General features: G+C 38.6%; 1 protein-coding gene across 5 annotated transcripts in view; it reads left to right on the plus strand.

Annotated features, from left to right (window-relative positions):
* Positions 1-22,086, plus strand: part of LOC126469889 (uncharacterized) — a 425,616-nt gene that overhangs the window by 161,256 nt on the left and 242,274 nt on the right. For all 5 annotated transcript variants that reach the window (XM_050097228.1, XM_050097232.1, XM_050097229.1 and 2 more), the window contains exon 3: positions 1,250-1,506. In XM_050097228.1, coding sequence (XP_049953185.1) covers positions 1,250-1,506 — 257 coding nt within the window. The remainder of the gene's footprint in view (positions 1-1,249; positions 1,507-22,086) is intronic.

The raw sequence follows: 22,086 nt of genomic DNA on the forward strand, positions 1-22,086 counted from the left end.
TTGTCTAACTAGTTATTCAAGGCAGTTTTCAGAAAATGTCTTCAGAAGTGCTTCACAAGACTGTCTGTCTGTACCATGTGCTGTGAATCCATAGATGTTCCAGTCTATACTTGGTAGGTTAAACTCGTTTCCAACTAATTTTGCATGGTCAGGGTATTGCAGCAGTACTGACCATAGACATTCCTTGAATGACTAAAACTGTCAGAGTGGAATCAGGTTGCTGTAAAAACATCCAATAATTAACATCATTTAACCTGGACCTGTTACATGCATCCAGATAAGTCTGATGTCACACAAAATTAAAGTGACTACAGCTCACATGAAATGTGGTACAGGTTACATGAAATGTGGATTCACAAATATTCTTCTGTGAATAAATAATGGTGAAGTGGTATCATATGAAGAGCACTGTGAAACAAAAGTGCCTATCTACCTTTATTGGTAGGGGTATCCAGGAAACCGAGGCACAGACTTGTAGTGTGTGGCAATGCTCCACTGGTAAGGCAACAGGAATATACACCCCCTTGCCATTTCTCAACTGTAGACACAATTGTGCTGCCACACTGGCCAGGTAACCAGTAGAGATGAGAAATGAGCTTTGTATACACAATTAAACTGACTATTGGGTTCTACGACTTCATCTCTGAACTCACTATCTCCATTCACTCGGAGTCTCAACTTGCGGGTTTTGGCCACTGACCATTTAAATGAAAACTCATCACTTGAGTCTGTTGTTTCTGCTATGTGCATGATGTCTGTGTATCCTTAAGTTAATTCTTCTGTTGCTTCAACAACCTGTTTATCAAGAAGCATATAAAAGGTGTGATAAAAAAATTCAAAAATTTTCACGTTTCTGAGGAACTATTTGTCTATAGTAAATACCTGTAGGTACTGATAATCTGTTTCCACCAAGAATTTCAATTTTCATTAAACATACTGTAGTATAAGGACACAGTTAAAGTTTGAAAATCATTCTTGCATTAATGTGCAATGACAAATAGTTCCAGAGTAATGTGAGCTCTCTCTTTTTCTTTTTTGTGTCGGTTCTTGCGCATGAAGAAGAGAGAAAATGTAATGGACTGCATTCATCCCTAGTACCCTCCAAATATTTGAGTCACCTTCCAGTGACATATTTTAAATAAATTTAATGCACAAAACAGAGCTGGCATGAATGATAAAATATATTATTGTATGACTGCATTGCTTGTGCTGATGAATGAAGTGCCTTCATGAAACTTCTTTCTTTCAGATGAACGATTCCGTCCCGATTGGAATAGATGGGTATTATGCCCTTTGTTTCAAGAATAACAAATGCAAGACAGAGTTTGACATACAAACAAAATTTTCCACATTTGGTCGTGTGATAAGTGTGCGAAAGGTTGGAAGTGAAAATGGAATTGTGTTTGTTAGATATAAGAAGCAATCAGAAGCTAATGCGTGCTTTGCAGCATTAAGAAATGATCATGTCTACAGAGTTGAGATTCCAAGGAGGACCAAAGGAAAAGGGTAATAACATGTCCCTTAAACTGTAGGTGACTGGATTTTTAAAACTGATAATGGTTACATTTTTATTTTATAAGTTGCTGATATTCATCTGTTGCTTCTGTGTATTTGTGTAGATCTGTTATACATAGGAGACATGATTCAGATATATTGTACAATCTTTAAAGTTCAGGATTAAAATGACTTACAGCAGCATTAGTTTACTGATGAAAGCAGGTTCTTTTTAATTGAATTTGTTGGATGTGTTGTCAGTTGCCACTCACCTGAGCTCACTCTTCCCCCTTCCATAGTATCTCGCCACTTCAACTCTTGCTCTATTACATGCCATAATCTCTCTCTCTCTCTCTCTCTCTCTCTCTCACACACACACACACACACACACACACACAGACACACACACACGTACTTATTCTTATGGGAGCATTAAAACAAAAATGGGATAATACACAGGAGCTAAATTGATTAGTTTACTATATCTTACAGACGTGACTCACTTTCCTGGTTAATCTAGCTTCTAATCTGTGTGTGCAGCAGTATGGGCGATGAAATTTTTAAAAGGTAAAGATTTTGGTGTTGGTGAAAGATGTGCAGGAAATATTGAAGCACTGCTCACAGAATTGGATTTTGTCTTCTTGCCTTATAGTATCTACCATCAGTAAAGTACGTAACATGACAAACATTTTGACAGAACTCACCTTCTCAGCACATCTATCATAAAGCAGCTAATTACATACTTGTTCCATATAAAGTGCTTGCATTTGAACTGTATTCAATAAGAGCATCTGTGGAAACAGAATAATCAGTTGCAAATAGTTTGCCTGTTGTGCTACAAATAATAAGTAGAAATAATGTGTGCAGTTTATAAACTGAGCATTTGTGGCTATTGTTTGCAGATATGCTTTTTTTCCAGTACTAATCATTATGTGTTGTGTAAATTTCAATGAATCTGTGTGAAATGTCCTTGATATAACCTGTCAGCTATTGTCCAAAATGCTTAGATCCTGAGCCTATGTATTAACAGTTTAATTTATGGAAAAAATAGTATTGAGACACACTGTCATTTAATTAGTACCCTGCTTTCAGTGTTATGCATCTGCTATAAAGATCAACTCAAATCAAAAGTTTCATTATGAGTCATACTATATACAATTACAGAAATTTCATTTCAACATCATGCTGCAAGTTTATGTTAAAGAATTGACAGTAATAAGCATACAAAACTGTATGTTTTGGAGGTAACTGATCCAATGAATTTATGAAAATATGGTATATGATTCAGATGCTTCTTTTCAAAAGTGTGTGCTGCATAAATGAGTTGCACTGCATAGACTGGGTTAGTGCCAAACCAAACTGATTACTTTTAAACAAATTAGACAATAAACTGGAAAGCATGAATTCAATTTTTGAAAGAATTTTTAAACAAATCTCTCTGTCTGTGCCAGATATCCACTGTCTGGGGTAATCTATTGCAGAGTATATTTTAATCATATATGAAATTTTTAGTCATTTTTGTCCCGCTTTCCACTTAATGAACGATATATCCTGCTGGCTGGTGCAAAATATGTGGAGTGGCAAATTTGATACTTTTCCAGCTGTAAATGAAGATAACTGTTCAACAGTTACAACCACTGCTGCTCTGAGGTGTGAGACCACTTCATCTCTTGTAACAAATCAAATCTGCTCAGTTCAAAATCCTTATACTACAAGCAAAATTTGTGGCTACATCTGCTGCAGTTTAAGTGTTTCATTGTGCAGGCAGCATGTTTTTCTGGTGGTTTCTAACTAACTATATTGCACTATTTGTTTTAGTCTTTGGTATTTCTGCTTCAAATCACCATGTGTGTACAGCCCACAATTCTGAATCATGAAAGGAACTCAGGAATTTTGCTGATCTTATTCTCAAGACTCTGTGATTATAGAGTATTAATTCCATTATGACATTTTACAACCACAATCAATGCCTATCCCATCAGGTTCTGGGGCATCAAGGGATTGCCAATTTTGTGATGGAGGGAAGTGCGAGGGGCAAAAATGTGAGAAGCAGATCAAGGCTTGAGTACAGTAAGCAGCTTCAGATGGATGTAAGTTGCAATAGTTGAACAGAATCATAGAGGCTTGCACAGGATAACTAATGCGGAGAGCTGCATCAAACCAGTCTTTGGGCTGAAGGTGAAGATAACGGCAACAACGAGAACAACAAGCATTAAAATATTCGTTGGAAATATTGTCATTATGATCATCAATCAATGCTAGCTAGTAGCACAAAGTATCTTGAATTTTTACACGGAGTCACCTTGTTCTGTGTGAGATGCCATCCAATTTATGTTGGCAGTGAATTAAGGATGACTTCCACCAGCTTTCAGTTCCACCTAGATTTGCAGTGTTTGCATAGTTACCTTTTGTTGTGCATTTATTTACAGTTCTTACAAAAGTAAATTGTGTTAAATGATTCAAACCAACAACAATATATTTTTCCCCTTGAGCGTGTGTGACTAATAGGCACTGGATCTAAAAGAAAGTTTGATGCCTATACAGGCAACTTGATCTTTATAGTTGCTGTCAGCTGCTGAGAAGTGCCTCTTCCATATGTCACTGTTAAAACCGTTAAGAGTTTGGGTTTTGAGATGTTGTAACAGCCTGCATGCAGGCCACATGTTCCCTGTCTGATTCTCTTTTTCACCAATGCTTTAAGTGTTGGTTGAATTTCCTTTGTCAGTGGTTATGTGGATGACTGTAAATTTTTTTTCTGTGGAGGATATGTAAACTCAGGGGATGTTGGAAGGATGTGCATTGCAAAGGAGTGATCCCATATAGAAAAACGATGTGCCATGTGTTAAAGACATGAGATTGTAGAGAACTATCTTAAATACACTATATGCACACAGAAAAATTATAAAACAATGAAAATATATGCGAATACCTAATCCACATACAAAAAAATAATCAGAGAAATTTGCCCTGACACACTTGTTCTTGTTTTTTATGAGATTGTCTACTGTACATGGATGATATGCAGAACAGTTAGTGAGGTGTTATCTAGTTAGCCCATATGCGTGGTGGAGAGTAGTGTGCTTCAGAAAACCCCAATTGCACATGTGAATTCTTGTTCTCAGCAAGCCAGTGTGTGGTCTGTTCCATAGGATTTTCAGACAGTCCGAATATGATCAAGACCAGCAGGTAGTTCCTCAACCATTTGTTCTCTTGCTAAATTACCCATTTTCATTATGGCTTCATTGGAGTTGGTTTAGATTCTGGGCAGTAGTTGCTAGGCAACTATTTCTGGATCTCTCATCGTAGGTTGCTGATGTTTTTGCAGTGTTATGGATTTTTTGAACCATTACTTCAGCTATTAAGGGTAGTGCTTTGCTGAATATAATGTAGAGGTCTTTCACTTTGGTATGGTAATAAGAGTCAGTGTTCCCTCAGGAGCAAAATGCCACCAAACTCATTCGATGATCAGGTGAGATACATAACACCTGAATACTTGTGCACAAAATATTAATGTTTATTCCCAATATTGAGCTAATCAACTTATACAGAGGAACAGTGTTGTGACTTGTTACTTGGTAGTGTTACAGTGCTTTTCAGATGTAAATGCTCTGTTATTCCTAGATAGTAGGTGAAACATTGTCTTAGATCTGGACACATGGTAATAAAGTATCATTTAAGTGTGATAGGTAAAGAGGTGTATAGCTGTGCTAACGTCACACGACAATATAAAATGAATGGCTTAAGGGTGGGAGGTGTGGAATAGAGAAAACTGGAGAACCTTTTGTCTGCTTCAGCTCCTGGGTTCAGTTTGTTCAAAGAGACTCTACCAGTAGGTACACTACTGTTGGAAAGCCTCTCAGTATGAACTCCGAAAACCCTCTGCCTGCATGAATTGCTGTAAGATAAAACAATGATCCAACAGCATTATGAATGTGGACTCCTGGTTCAGGATCAAGCATGCCTTAGACACAGTTCACAACTGTATTTTCATTATATTGTAGCTGCTGTCGTACTACTGATATTTGAAATGTTTTACCAACATATCACAAACATGGAAATTGATCTCAATGGCTGTGTCAGTACAGATAAAAAAACTCTTCTGTTATAAGTTACCACATATGGGCACCACATCGTTGTAATCCTCTTCTGGTCAGCTGGAGTTTTTGTTTATGTTTGTAGATGGAAATTTTATGTCTGCTTATTGTGCTGCTGGTTTTGTTAGGAGTGGTCAGGGCAACAAATCATGGAATTCATTGTATGAGGCAAGAATGCCAATGAAAAGGGCACACTATAAAATATTAAATTAAAACAAACTCCATCCTGAAAATTGCTGTTGTTTTCACCACCACCACCAACAGCATGAAAACACTAACTTTTAGATACTGCCAGCAATCCCAGCGGGGAGAAATGCAATATATAAGGAAGCAAAAAGTCAGGCAGTGGTACACAATTAATATACAAGCTGACATGGTTTAGTTTTATACATTTACATTTGCTTGAGGACCTCATAGACTAAACTAGACATGGTGGACATGGAGATACATGAGTGAAGCTTACTTAACGTTTATTTGAAATATGTCCCATACAACCACAACTGTGGTTATTTTGAAGCAGTTCAGTTTCTTGCGGTTTTTAAAACTGATCTGCCAGCATTTTATGACACAATAGAAGAGGAGTATTATTAGGCTGATTAAATTAAATGCTCCCTAAGACAAAAACGATGCATTGTGAAGGAATTATGCGATTGGGTCAGAAATTGGTGGATGTTATGTGCATGTATAGACGAATGCATCATTAAATTCCAGAAAAATGGGATGGTTGATTCAAGAGAAAGAACTTTACAAATTGAGCAAGTCAATAATGTATTGGTCCACCGCTGGCGTGTAAGCAAGAAGTTATTCAGCTTGGCATTGATGGACAGAGTTTTTGGATGTCCTTCTGAGAGATACTGTGCCTAATTCTGCCCCAACTGGCACCTTAGACTGTCAAAATCCTGAGGTGGTTGAAGGGCTCTGTGCATATCGTTTAAAAATTTTTTCTGTTGGGTGGAAATCTAGTGACCTTGCTGGTCAAGTTTGGGTTTAGCAAGAACAAAGACAAGCAGAAGAAACTCTCCCTGTGTACTGGCGGGCATTACCGTGCTGAAATATAAGCCCGGGATGGTTTGCCATCGAGGGCAACAAAATGGGATGTAGAATATCAGCAAGGTACCATGGTGCTGAAAGGGTTCTGCAAATGACAACCAAAGGGGTCATGCTATGAAAAGAAATGGTGCCCCAGACCATTACTCCTGATTGTCGGGCTGTACAGTGGGCGACAGTCAAATTGGTATCTCTCCATTCTCCAGGCACATCTTCACTGGTCATCAGGGCTCAGTTTGAAGTGAGACACATCCTTGAAGTTAATACTATTGCAGTCAATGACATTCCAGGTTGAAGACATGTCTGGAGATGCCCTGGACAGCAGTAGGACTTTGACCTGACTGCCGCATGCTGTATAGGCTGACAAGCAGTATTAATGGCCTGGGTGCCATTTCTTTTCATAACAGGACTCCTCTGGTTGTCGTCTGCAGCACATTTACAGCACAGGGGTATGTTGACGATACTCTACACCCTGTTTTGTTGTCATTCATGGCAAGCCATCCTGGACTTACATTTCAGCAAACTAATTCCCGCCCACACATGGTGAGAGTTTCTACTGCTTGTCTTCACACTTGCCAAACCCTACCTTGACCAGAAAGGTCAACAGATCTCTCCTCAGTTTAGAATATATGGAGCACTATGGGGAGAGCACTCCAACCATCTCAGGATTTTGATGAGCCATCATGGCAGTTTGACACAATTTGGCACAATATCACTCTGGAGGACATCTAACAACTATCTATCAGTGCCAAGCCAAATAATTGCTTGCTGAAGGGCCAGAGATGGACCAACTTGTTACTGATTTGCTCAATTTGTGAAGCTCTTTCTGTTGAGTAAATCCTCCATTTTTTTCTGAAAGAGTAACCATTGTTTGTCTGTACATGTACATCACATCTAGCAATTTCCATCCCATTCAGATAATTCCTGTGAGGTGCATCATTTTCTTTTGTCCCAGAGTGTATTAGTTCCTTTATTATTTTATAAGATACAATGATTTTCAGTTTTGGTTCAAATAATAGAAATTGTGCAGGATGTGACACTACTTACTGCTTTCAAAGTGAAAGTGATCATAGGCTCATAAGGCCTAAGGTAAAAAATTGGCACCAAATTGGAAATCCTCGGATCGTCAGGTAGGAAGTCAGAAGATTTTATAGTTAGAAAATGTAGGTTACACAAACATAGACAAGAGACAGTCATTAAACAAAGATATTTACAGAAACAGTAAATGTTGCTGGTAAAGAGGAAATTTCAAATGGAATAAGGTAACTATTATGTAGAAGGCAGGAGATTCAGCCAGTCATTGAGATTGTGGTAGAGTATGCTGAATTACATGAAACCATTCAGAAATGTCTTCGGGAGGGTGTGAGAATAAAAAAAGTGTGTTTGGCAGTACACCACATTTCATCAGTTAAGACAGACATTAGCACAATAATAACAGAGAGAATATTATCAGCCATTTAAATACTTATTTAAATGCTTTTTAGCATTCAAAAGAGGAATCAGAAATGCAGGTTTGATACTTAAAAAAGTTGTGACATACCAAATGTAATTTTGGATGAGGTGTATGATGACATTTGAGGTATGGAGAATAGATAGGCACCAGAAAAGGATGGTGTTTCAATAGAAATGATTAAAGCAGTTGGAAAATTTATGCAAAAGGAACTTTGTACATTATTTACAAAATTAATAAAATCTTCTTGCAATATCAGCCTGCCAAGCACTTAAAATCTCGTGAGCTGTTGGCAGCATTCTCCAATATTGCCAAATAGTAACTGATAGTTGTGTCGTTAAATAGCTGTGCTCCTGGCTATGATGCTGCTGGTACTCAGTCCATTACTGAGTATAATATTTGCATTCGAGGTCTACAGCAAGTGTTTCAACCTTGCAGTGCACAGCTCTCCCAGTATACTGTGTTGCATGCAGGCTCCATCCTTATTGAGTGTGTTTTGCATAATGCATTAAAGTCTTCAGACCATGCACTGCTATGCCAGTTTGTGGTATCAGAGAGCATGCAATTACAGGTACAAATATGAGGATCTCCTATAAACACTGTCCGAGACTCTCATTGTTTTTTGGTGGACGAGGATATCAAGGAAGAGCTGTCATAAGATTGAAGTTGTCATGAATGCCATTTCAAGACCTCTCCAACTCTCCCAGTTCTTTGCTTGTATGGGTCCAGGTGACTAGCATTGTCAACATTGTGATAAAGGAAATTGGCAAAATTGGCCTCTGTACGAAGCATCACCAAAACAGTATATTCAGAGAGAGAGAGAGAGAGAGAGAGTATGTGCACAATCACATAGGGTGGGATTACTTTTAGTTGTGAGCTCCATTGTCACATGCATAATGGGGCCACTTGGAGATATGGCTGCCAAGGAGGAAAATTAGTCGAGTGTTTACTCTATGTGCATACCATGGGGGAGGCATTCTAGAAGTGGAATGGGTCCTTCCAGATGTCATGAAGAGCACAGGGTGCAGCCAGCTGCAGACAGTGACTCATATTGGTGCTAATGATGTGTGTCACTTTGGATCAGAAGAGATTCTCTTTGGTTGCAGACAGCTATCTGCAATGGTAAAGACTGACAGTCTTGTTTATAAGATGAAGGCAGAGCTCACCATCTGTAGCATCATTGACAGGGCTGATTGTGGACCTGTTGTACAAAGTTGAGTGGAGGGTCTGAATCAGAGGCTCAGACAGTTCTGCAAATGTGTGGGCTACAGATTCCTTGGATTGCACCATAGGGTGGCAGGGTAACAGGTTTCACTTAATAAGTTCTTGGTCCATTACACACAGGGGACAGCTACAAGGGTAGTAGGGGCTGTGTGGAGTGGGCTGGGTAGACTTTCAGGTTAGAGTGGGTATCAGTCTCAAATGGAACAGCGTAGATCTAAGAACCATAAGTGTTTTTTGAAGTAAATTTTCATAGCAGGGACGGGAAAGAACCAGAGCTCTAAGCATTAATAGAAAGTGCAGAAGCACAAATCATTAAATGTACTGAAAGGTAGGTAAATCTGGACATAATTTCAGCCAAGATAAAGGACCTAATGGTGTTAAGAAAGGATGGATTAAATACAGTATGTGGTGGCATATTTATTGATGTTAGAGGTAATGTATCTTGTAGTGAAATAGTTCTTGTGAGTTAGTATGGGCAGAGGCTATATCTGACAACCAGAGTATATATAATTAATTTTTTTTATGACCTCCTAATTCAGATGATATAGTTACTGAAAGGTTCAAAGAAAACTTAAGTACCTCACTCATACAGCTGTAGTTAGGTATGCTTGCAATCGACCCGTGATATGTTGGTGAAAATACATCTTCAAAGCTAGTGGTGGGTATAAAACATCATCCACCATTTGTATGAAATAATTTCCAAGATTACTTTGAGGAATTAGTTCAGGAGCACACTCAAAGTGTAAATGGCTTTGGAAACATACTGGACCTTAGAGCATCGTGAGAGTAGAGGGATTAGTGACCACAAGGTTCTTGTAGTGAGACTGAATAATGTAACATCCAAACCCACCAAAAATAAATGCAAAATATATCTATTTAAAAAAGCAAATAAAAAATTAGATTGACACCTTCTTAAGAGAGGGTCTCCATTCCTTTCAGAATTAATTTGTGTAACTTAAATTGAATTTAAAGAAAAATCAACAGCAATTCAGAGATTCATACAAAACAAAATAATGAGAGACAGAACTGATCACTCATGGTACACAAAATGAGTGAGAAAAGTTGCAGAAGGAACAAAAAAAGCATGCCAAATTTAAAAGAATGCAAAATCCCCAAGAATGGCAAAGTTTTACAGAAGCTCAAAATTAAGCATGGATTTCAATGCAAGATGATTTTAATAATTTCCACAAAAAGACTCTGTCTCAAAATCTTGCAGAATATTCAGAGAGATTCTGCTAATATGTAAAGTACACCAGTGGCAAGACACAATTGGTGCCTCCACTGAGCAAGACTTATCTGTATCTACATCTTTGTGATTACTCTGCAATTCAATCTTTGCCTGGCAAAGGGTTTATTGAACCACCTTCAAGCTGTTTCACTACTGTTCTGATCTTGAACATTGTGTGGCAAAACCGAATACTTAAATTGTTCTGTGCAAGCATCAGTTTTTCTTATTTTATTATTATGATGATGATTTCTCTGTATATAGATGGGCACCAACAAAATACTTTTGCATTTGGAGGAGAAATTTGCTGATTAAAATTTTGTGAATTGATCTCTCTAGAAAGAAAGAGAACTTTGTTTTAATGATTACCAATCCAACTTGCATAACATATGTGATGTTCTCTCCCCTATTCCATGATAATACAAAATGAGTTGCCCTTCTTTGACCTTCTCAATGTCTTCCATCAATCCTACCTGATATGGGTCCCATACCATCTCGCAGTACTCCAGAAGAGGACATAAAAGTGTAGTGTAACCAGTCTCTTTAGTGGACCTGTTGCATCTTTTAAGTGTTCTGCAATCCCCGGGAGAACGTTGAGTTCAGGAAAAACATAAGTGACAGTCTACAGATGAAAGCTTGGAATGTTAAGGTCTCTAATAGAGTAGCTAGGTTGGAGAACTTAAAAAAGATACTTGGCTAGTTTGAAGTTGGATGTAGCAGGAATTAGTGAAATGCAGCAGTAGGAATCACTGGTCTTCTGGTTAGGTCAGTACAAGGATATCAACACTAAATGGGATAGGGTAATGCAGTGTATAATGAGGCAATGGAAATTGTTCTGATAGTTAAAGGAGATGAAAATTTAATTGTGATGCATGAGTAGAATTCAATAGTAGGAAACTGAAGAGAAGAAAACATGGGGAGAAAATGGCCTGGGAAATTGAATGAAAGAGGAAGCTGCCTAATATAATTTTTCACAGAGCATAATTTAAACATTGCCAGTACTTGATTTAAGAATTGTTTAAGAACATTTTGTGTGTGGGACAGACCCAGGGCCAATGGAAGTTTTCAGACTGACATGAATTGGAAACCAGATTTTAATCTGTAAAATGTTTCCTAGAGCAAATGTGATCTCTGTGCTTAACTCGCTGGTCATGAACTGCAGGCTGAAACTGAAGAAATTGCAAAATGTAGGAAATGAAGGAGATGTGAGCTGATTGATACAACTAGAGTTTGTTTAGAGTTTCGGAGGGAGCATTAGCCAATGTTTGACTGAAGCTGGGGAAAGGAATACAATAGAAAATGGACGGGTGGTTTTGAGTGTGAAATAGTGAAGGCAGCAGATGATCACATAGGTAAAAAGAGAAGACATGGTAGAAATTCTTGGATAATGCTGGAGATATTGAATTTAATTGATGGAAGGAGAAAATATAAAGATTAAGCAGGTGAAAGGGAATAAAGGTGTCTTAAAAATTGAGTCATAGAAAGTGCTTAAATTTTTAGCACAGTTATGCTATTGATTACAGTGCCACTAAAGTGGAATTACTAAATATATTTTTCCAAAATTCCTTCACCAAAGGAGTAAAAGTAAATATTTTCAGAATTCAGATCTAGAACTACTGCCAACATGGGTAACTTCGTAGAAGATATCCTTAGTGTAGCAAAGCAACTCACATCACTTAATAAAGGCAAGTCTCCCAGTCCATATTGTATACCAATTGGATTACTTTCAGGGTAGCTGATATAAAAGCCCCATACTTAGCATTCACATATAACAGCTCCCTCTACGAAAGATTCATAGCTAAAGACTGTGAAGTTGCACAGGTCATACTAGTACTCAAGAAAGGAAGTAGCAGTAATACACTGAATTACAGACCCATATCTCTGATGTTAATTTGTGCTAATATTTTGGAATGTGTGCTGTGTTCAAACATTATGAATTATCTCAAGCAAAATGATTATTAACATACAGTCAGCATGGTTACAGAGAATATCGTTCTTGTGCAACACAACTAGCTCTTTATTCTCATGAAGTAATCAGTGCTATTGAGAGGAGAACTCAAACTGATTCCATATTTATGGATTTTGAGAAGGCTTCCAATACTGTTCCTCACAAATAGGCTGTAATGAAATTGCATGCCTATGGAGTATCATCTCGTTTCTGCAACTGGATTTATGACTTTGAGTCAGAAGTTCAACAGTTCATACTAACTGATGGAATGTCATTGAGTAAAATGGAAGTGACATCTCGCATTCTCCAAGAAAGTGTTATAAGCCCTCTGCTGTTCCTAACGTATATAAATGATTTATGAGACAATTTGAGCAGCCATCTTAGATTGTTTGCAGATAATGCTGTCATTTACTGTTTAGTAAAGTAACCAGAAGATCAAAACCAATTGCAAAATTACCTAGACAAAATATCTGTGTGGTGCAAAAAGTGGCCATTGGCTCTAAATAATGAAACATGTGAGGACATCCACATGAGTTCTGAAAGGAATCTGTTAAATTTCAGTCACACAAATCTAAAGGCTGTCAGTTCAACTAAATACCTAAAGATAGCAATGATGAGCAATTTAATTGGAATGATTGCATAGATAATGTTGTGTGGAAGGTGAACCAAAGACTGTGTTTTATTGGCAGAACACTTAGAAGATGCAACAGGTCTACTAAAGAGACTGCCTGCACTATGCTTGTCCATCCTCTGCCAGAGTATTTCTGTGTAGTATGGGATCCTTACCAGAAAGGATTGATGGAAGGCAATGAAAAAGTTCAGTGAAGGGGAGCTCATTTTGTACTTTCGTGAAATGGGGGGAGTGTGTCATGGATATGATAGCAAGTTGGAATGGCAATCATTAAGACAAAGGAATATTTTGAAGTGGCAAGATCTTTTCACAAAATTGTAGTCTCCAACATTTCCTCCAAATGTGAAAGTATTTTTTGGATGCCTGCCTACATAGGAAGAAATGATTATCGTAGCAAAAAAAAGAGAAATCAGAGATCACACACAGAGATTCAAGTGTTCCCCCCTCCCCTCCACACACACACATACATTATTTCAGAGTGGAACAGTGGAGAAATAATGTGAAAATCACTCAGTGAACCCTCTGCCAATCACTTAGGTGTAAACTACATAGTAGTCATGCAGAAATAGGTGAACTCCAATATTAGGTGCTCAATTTTAATCAAAACAGTTACCACAATGGTTTTAAGAGATGTGGATAATGGGTTTCTGAAAATAAACTAGAAGCTTGTTTGTCTAAAAAACACTTTTTTAGTTGTCTAGAAGTTTCCTTTATTCATATTTATTAGCATTGTGTATGAAAAGTTTAGCTTTTCAGAGGACAACTAAAAACAATCTTTCAAATGTTTTATTAAGCCTTCACTTCTTGGAAGTAACTGAAATATATACCAGACAGAAATAATGCTGAGCCTTTTAAAATGCATGTATTTTATTGTGAAAAAATATTTTGTCATTACTCGGATGGATATTTAGCAATGTGTTGTGTGCTAGTCAGAATAGCTACTCTTACTCAGAGCATTTATTTTTTATATTGCAACGTGTTAACAAAACACTAAGCCAAATCTATCACAACATTGCCTGACATTAACTGAATGTTTGTATGAAATAAGTGTTTTGGAGTATTACAGGAATTTTTAAACACAATCTGTGAATATATGAATTATTGCACTTCTGAATTATGTGAGCAATCTATGAGCTTTGTTTGGTGATTTCTTGATGAATTTTTAGCTATTTGACTCCTAATTTTTTGTTAGCTGGGTATTTATTCATGTGTCTATGTCCTGGTACATTGGAAATGAGTTGCATGGGTGGATCCCCCAGTACATTGTATTACTGACTTACTGCACTGTTTCCTAAGAGAACAGCTAAGTGGTGTGTGGACTGATGGACATATATTGATTATTTGGGGCTGTATAATTTTTTGGATGGAACATGACTCCAGCTTCTTTGGCAGCTATATTTGGTACAGAATGTTCCATGAAAGCTGTGAACTGAATCAGTGTTCACTTGCATTCCTGCATCACTGATGTGTAGCTTACCAGACCTCAAATATTATAGAAAGGCAATTGCCCATGGCAGAAGATTCGAATCCTGTTACAGTGACTTGAATAATGAAATTACGAAGTCCAGTGAATGTCCTGATGGCAAATTTGGTAGATATCAATAATAGTGAATGATTTTGTGGAACCTTCAGTGAGAGCCATGTACCACAGAAGGAATTCTGTCAGTGGTAAATGAATTTCTGGTATGGAGAATGAGGGTGCTCAGTATGTATTTTGGATTATCAGAGCATCTTCTCCATCATACTTCTCTGTTGATATTTCACATTGTATATCTTGTTCCATATCCCTTTGGCAGGAAATGATAACTTATTTTCAACATTATGTTCTCACAAAGGAAAAATGATTGACTGTCTCCCCAGTCATTTTGGAAGACTCTTGGAACAAAGTTTATTGTCTGCAAATGAATTACAGCAAATTTTTATTGGCCAACTATTGTCACCTTGAAAAGTGAAAAATTTTAAGTATGAAATCTCTGTATAATTTGAATACTCTATTTTGTACTTTTTACTGTGCTTTGGTGTATGAAAATGAACTGAGGCAATATGTGTATTATTCATGGTATTGCTTAGGCCAAAGCCTTTAACTTATAGCTTCAAGTAATTCCTGCAGAGTTGTTCTGAAAGCATCACTGTTGCTATTATGCTATTTTTGTAAAAAGTATGTTACAGCAGTAGCAAGTTATCTGGATATCTGTTCCTTTTTATGGATTAAGATAGTTTCTTTTTTCATATCAGTTAATGTGGTTGAGGTTCTAAATTACCTATTGGTAACAGGCAGACCCCACCCCCCTTTCTTACAGTGATTGGATACACAGAAATGGGCATGCTGCCATAAACACCTCATTTCTGGAGCTCATTTTCATATTCATGTGTAACACATGACATGAAATTCTTTTGCTCTTCAACAGTATCATCACAGTCATTGTTCTTAGTTAACAACAGTCAGTTTCAGTGCCCCTTAGCTGGTTCACACCAGTCATTGTTTGAGATGTAATAGAATATGGAGATCATGAGCATATTTGGTTTGCTAAATTCAATAATTGGAATGCTAAAGTTACTATAGACAGGAAAGCATTAAAGGTAGATGTCAACCATAATGAAACACTGCTGCCACAGAAATGACAGCTGAGCTTTATCTGTATCTTGGCAGTGTACTGTCAGTGAATACAATGTGATGAAACCTGCATAAGCCAAAAACTCACAATAAAATCGTTTTTGAGAGGCAAGGTGCCTTCATGTGTAAGTATACATAGTCCCTTCCCTAGGATAATATTGTCACATTATAACAACAGTCAAGTCCAAACCTGAAAGCAGGGTCACCAGTGAAGTACAACACCTAGTTCTGCAAGCATGTTTATTATGTACACAGACTGAACAGAACAGAACAGAACTGGTGACCCACAACATACCAGCCAGCGACGCGAACTGCTACCCCATGTTGTATGTAACACAGCTCATGGTGTTGCTCTTTCTCTTGGATAAACATGACCTGCAGTTTCAGACTCACTCAAGCTAACTACAACATCCAATAGTCCACAGCTCTTGGTCTAGCGGTTAGTATTGCTACCTCTGGACCACAGGATCCAGGGTTCGATTCCTGGCTGTCTCAGGGATTTTCTCCGCCCGGGGACTGGGGTGTTTGTGTTGTCCTCATCATCATTTGGGAAGTGGTGAGATTGGAACTGGAAAGATTGGGAAATTGTACAGGTGCTGATGATCTCTGTTTGGTCTCTTCCCCCGAACAACCAACCAACCTGATGATCTTGATGTTAAGTGCCTCACAAACCATTGTCATCATCATCATCATCATCATCATCATCATCACCACAACATTCTATATCTAGAATTTGTCAGTGGTCCTCTGAATAGCAGCAATGGAAGGTCATGGCATTCTGGTTGTGTCCTCATCGCAGTTTCTATGATGACCATTGTAGTTAAACCTCTCCTGTTGAAAATTCATGATCATCGAGTGGGCTTTCAGTTTCTCTGAATGAGAAGCCCCATTGTTGATCTGTGCCTGTGTGCTGTAGGAAGGTTTCATACTGAGGAGATGGATGACATAATTCTAGACTTCATATGTGACATCTGGAACATGATGAAGAGTACGATAAGGCCCAGAGTAGCTCTTAAGTGACTTTTCCGATAGTCCCACTTTCTGCATTGATGTAAAAATCCACACCAAGTCTCCAGAGCTGTATCTCACTGGTCGGTGTTTGGTGCTAGAGTGCTCTCAGTTCTTCTCCTGGGCATTCAGGAACTATATGCAAGTGAGCTGTCTTATTTTCCAGTCCCAGTGATGAGGTATTTCACAAGGTCATCCTGAGTATCATGTGGTTGAAATGGGAATAGCGCATACATGGTTGATTCGGCCTCACGACTGTGGAGCAGAAAGAAAGGTGTGTAGTGTCTTTCATCACTGTATTATATATGAATATCATGACAGCCAGTAGTGTATCCCAGTCTCTCAGTTCAGCATCAACATACATTGAGAGCATATCTGCCAACATGTTATTTAAGTATTCTGCAAGGCCATTCATATACGGGTAGTAGGCAGTGATCATCCTGTGGGCAGTGTCCCAACTTGAAATTATTTCTGATATTAGTCTTGACTGAAAAACTGTTCCACAATCAGAGATCATAACATGGAGTGCTCCATGCTTCAAAATGATGCCCGCTACTAGGAACCTTGAAATTTACAGAGCTTAAACAGTCAGCATAGCTTTGGTGACAGTGTAGCAGGTGAAGTTGTCAGTGCAGATTATTATCCGATCCTCCTTTATGGACTTCAGGAACCTCCCCAAGAGGTTGATTTCAATCTGGTGGAATGATGCCACAGTGGGAGGAAGCGGTATCAAATGCCCCAGAGGTAACTGCGCCACTTGCTTCCATCACTGAAATTCCTTACAGTGACTTACATAGTGTCTAATGGTTTATTAGAGACCTGGCCAGTGACATCTGTATCTGATTCTGTCTAGGATGTTAATGAATCTCAGGTGATCAATTATTGGCGCATTGTGGAAATAGCTGGAAATAGGTGAAAAGGGGTAATGAGCTACCACTTCAGCTCCACTGGATCATTGTTTCACTTATACATTGCTCTGTTTATTATTTGGAATTCTCTTTTGATTGTTTCCTCCTCATTCAAGTCTTCTGTAGATATCAGCAGTGCTGTATCCCCTCTGTTCAGCAGCAATGTCATTTAATGCAAGAATGACTGAGGTTTCATCCATGCAGCTGTGTGCCACCAAAGGATTCCTTGAGAGGCAGTCAGCGTCCTTCCAATTGCATCCACTTCTGTAATACCACTGTGACAGAGTACTCCTGAAGCCTCGGTGCCCATTCTACTAGTTGACCCAATGGATTATTCAGGTTAGTCAGCCAGTACAGAGAATGGTGGTCCATCACAGCAGTGAATGGATTGCCAAATGAATACAAGTGGAACTTTTTGATGACCCAAAAAATTGCAAATTCGTCTATCTCCATTGTAGAGTAGTTCCTCTTGGTTTAGAGAGCACTCTTCAAGCATAAGTTATCACATTTTCAGCATCTTCCTGAATTTGCACTAGAACTGCATGTATCCCGTACCCACTAGCATTGGTATGAAATTCTGCTTGACATTCTCATCACACACAATTCTAGGACTGGAGATGATGATAGTGCTTCCTCAAGGATAAGGCTTTCTTTTCTAGATTGACCTCATCAACCTCGATTTGCCAGTAGCCCACTGCATGTCCATAGTTCAGAAATACATTGTGTCTTTCAACCAGGCTGAGATGCCACCAATGCACAGCAAGAAGTAGACACTCTTTTTCCCTGTTCGTTCAGTTACTGGTAGCTGACACAAAAACAACATGTGCCAGCCTTCTTATCAAGGAGCACAGGAGATGACCAAGGACTCTCCAAAGGTTTGATGACATCTTCTTGCAGCATGTTTTCCATTTCCTCCCAAATTATGCATGTTCAGCTCGCAAAACCACACATGATCACTGACTAATTGGGTGATTATTGCCAGTATCGTTATGGTGTCTTATCGTAGGCTGCATGATCTGTCTTTTCTTCACTCTGGATTTGAAATTATCTAAAAAGTCTTGCAGAATGGCTAACAATCACCAATATTCCTTGGTCAGGCTAGGTCTTATTGACAGTTCAGTAATAGTGCCCTCCATCATGTTGCCTGTAGCAGTAGCAGAGCACAATGTATGTAGATTTGTTTTGGGAGACTCAGTAGCTTTTTACAACTGACAAAAGCTTCATTGTTTAACCAAGCATCTATATTGACTACTGGAACTTGTCTTGTTGATGACGGCAGGACATAATCATCTTCAATGGCAAATGACCACGCATAGCATTCTTTGTTGTGTGTGCTTGTTAGTCATTCTGAAGCTCTGGCCTTCACAGTCTATTACTATTTGTGATGTCTGCAAGAATTCCCATCCAAGAATAACATTGTAATTACATTATGCTAAAACAACAAATTAAAAGGGCTGTGTTCTGTCAATCATAGTTATTCATGCAATATGTGCTCCTGTTGGCTGGATGCATTTCCTATTGATGATCTTCACCACGATTGCTTTCATATCATGGAGCATAGTCTCCATTAGCTGGTGATGATAACCATTTGGCATTATAGACAAAGATGCTCAAGTCAACTAACACACAGCCAGGTTGGCTGTCTGATGACATTGAGGACATTTACGTACATCTTGCTAACTGATGGAGAATTTCATCTGTGATGGCCTCACTGCCATCGATTGTCACCTCAATGCATTTTTCTAAATTCCACAGCTAGGCGAATGGCTGGTACCTGTATATGTCAATGGGGAATGGCTACAGCATGTTGGGGAGTAGTGTCATCCAACTATTTTTCTACCTCATTTCCTCAATGTACTGGCACTTTACAGTGAATTCCTCTGTTGGGACATCTTTTATCGTAGGAGTTTTGTACATGCCATCTGCAGCTGCTCGTATCAAATATGAGATTTTGTCAGTTTCTGTCGTATTCTGGTTCATAATGTGCCATGGGGTCAAAACATTCTGCACGTAAGACTGTGTTGTTTTTACATGATGCTGGGCCCTGTTCTTAAATTGTTCTTCCACCAAGTGGATATTCTGCTGATTGTTACCCCAGCTGTCGGGCTTCTCTTTCCTGCTGCCATCCAAGTAAAAGTACACATTTACCAAATCTGTCATGTCATCCCACCTCTTGCATTTGGCAACTTGGTCAGATCCTGACCAGCATCTCCAGAATACACTCATGGGTGCCTGATACGAGATGACTTACTGCTGTTTTGGAATACATTGGCCCCTAAATATACAGACCTTAGGAACAATGTACTGCTTGTATTTAGATTCCTGCACTGTAGGAAATGACTTTTATGTTGACAAATTGGAATCACGGTGATGTAAACATTTTGAAGTATGACATCTCCACCAGTGTCACATTGTAGCAACAATCAAGTCCAAATATGAAAGCACGGTTGTCAGTGAAGTAGGAAACTTAGTACTGAAGGTATGTTTATTATGGACACCAATACACAGAAAGAAAAGAACTTTTTACCCACGGCACACCAGCCAGTGAAGCTAGCCACTACTCCACGTTACATGTAGCACTGCTCATGGCAGTTTGGAGGATGTCTAGGAAAGTGTGCAAATGAGTCAGTCTGGTTCAACTTGAGAGTCAGGTTGGAACATCTGTAACAGGTTGGGCAGTTGTATCACAGTTTTCAGTGGATCCTATTACCCCACTGAAATGAAAGGTAACTGGTCATGTGTATTAAACCATTTTGTGTGTCAATGTTCATATGGTTTGAGGCATAGTTTCTACCATAGTATTACATCTTCAGGGACAGTAATGTCCTCATTAACACATTGAAGAATGTCCAAAATTGTCTGATGAGAATGGTTTAATGTCCTCTTTGATCCAGAAATCTCCAGATTGGTCTGTATTGTAAGAACAATTAAGGACCCATTACTCCTTAAGCACCTTCTATGAAGTTTGAACAGCTTCTTTGCCGTGTGAGGAATGATCTGTTATCCTATTGACCACCATTCAATAGTTACAATGGTTCTCTTGTAAGAGTTGTTGTGTGCATTTTCCTTGGGGTTTCTGAAGATATTTTCAAATTTTAATTTGTACTGTATTGATGGAGTCAAAAATTGCTTATAAAATGTATTGTATGATGCCCAATTCTTATCATTTGTGGGAGATCTGTGGCTGAGGCTCATAAAGTGCTGGATAAGACCTACGATGAGGCAACTAGTAGTGAAAGAACATGCAGAGAATGGTATCAGTGCTTCAAGAACAGTGATTTTGTTGTTAAAGACAGGCATGTCTTTTTGAAACTGACAGAAGCTGTCACAGCAGATCGTTATCGAAAACGTGTCATTGAGCCAAGCACTGAGAGACAGATGACCACAATACAGCAATTGACAATGAAAAGGTGATTTGCAGCCTGACGATGCTTGACTCCATGTCACAAAACCTGTCAAAACAGATTTGGAAATGTTGAAATGGGAAGTCCTGTTTCAGTTGCCATATTTTCCAAACACTGCTCCCCTTGACTACCACCTATTTCAATCAGTGGCACATGGCCTGGCAGACCAGCGCCTCAAGTCATATGAACAAGTGCAAAATTTGATCGATTCATGGATCTCCTCAGAGAGACCATCACAGGATTTATATAGTGCCCGAAAAATGGGGGAATAGTGGCCAGCAATGACAAGTACAAAGTGTCTCACAATAAAGCTTTCAACTTTGATAAAAAAAAAAAAAAAAAAAAAAAAAGCCAGTGAAAGCAAAGCTGTAGACCTAATACTTGCTGTGGTTCAATCCCATAACAGCAGAAACCATGTTGTCAGTAACTGGAGATTTCAGCAATGACAACTATTGTGCTGCCACACACTACATTTCCTATAGGCAAGCCAAAGCCATGCTGACTATGAACATCTAGTCACAGGTTGCTGTGAATTAGGAGAAAGTATAGCTTGCTCTATTAGCAAGATGTTCATTCAGCTACAGATCATTGTACAATGATATTAGACATGTCAAATTAGTACAAAAATAAAACACAATTATAAGTTAACAAAGTGGGCATATAAAAAGAATATGGACTTAATTCCACATGAATTTATGTATTGTATGAAATGCTCTTTATATGCAAAGTAGTTAGTTGATAAAGCTGAAACCAATGTTACACTATTCATTCAGATCTCATCACTAGGCATTGCATGCATATAGAGTGCACTACCCACACACTGTCATTTGAAATGTCCACTTAATTTTTATTAAGGAAAAAAAAGACAGGAAAAATTTAGGGCAATGTACATCAGCCTAGCAATAATGTGTCAAAAACTGAGTTCACAATTCTGATGGCCTCCCCCTCCCCATTCTCCCCCTCCCCCTCCTCCCCCTCCACCTCCTCCCCATTCTCCCCCTCCACCTCCTCCCAATTCTCCCCCTTGACCTCCTCCCCC

The sequence above is a fragment of the Schistocerca serialis genome, chromosome 3 (genome assembly GCF_023864345.2).
Source record: "Schistocerca serialis cubense isolate TAMUIC-IGC-003099 chromosome 3, iqSchSeri2.2, whole genome shotgun sequence".
Lineage (NCBI taxonomy): Eukaryota > Metazoa > Arthropoda > Insecta > Orthoptera > Acrididae > Schistocerca > Schistocerca serialis.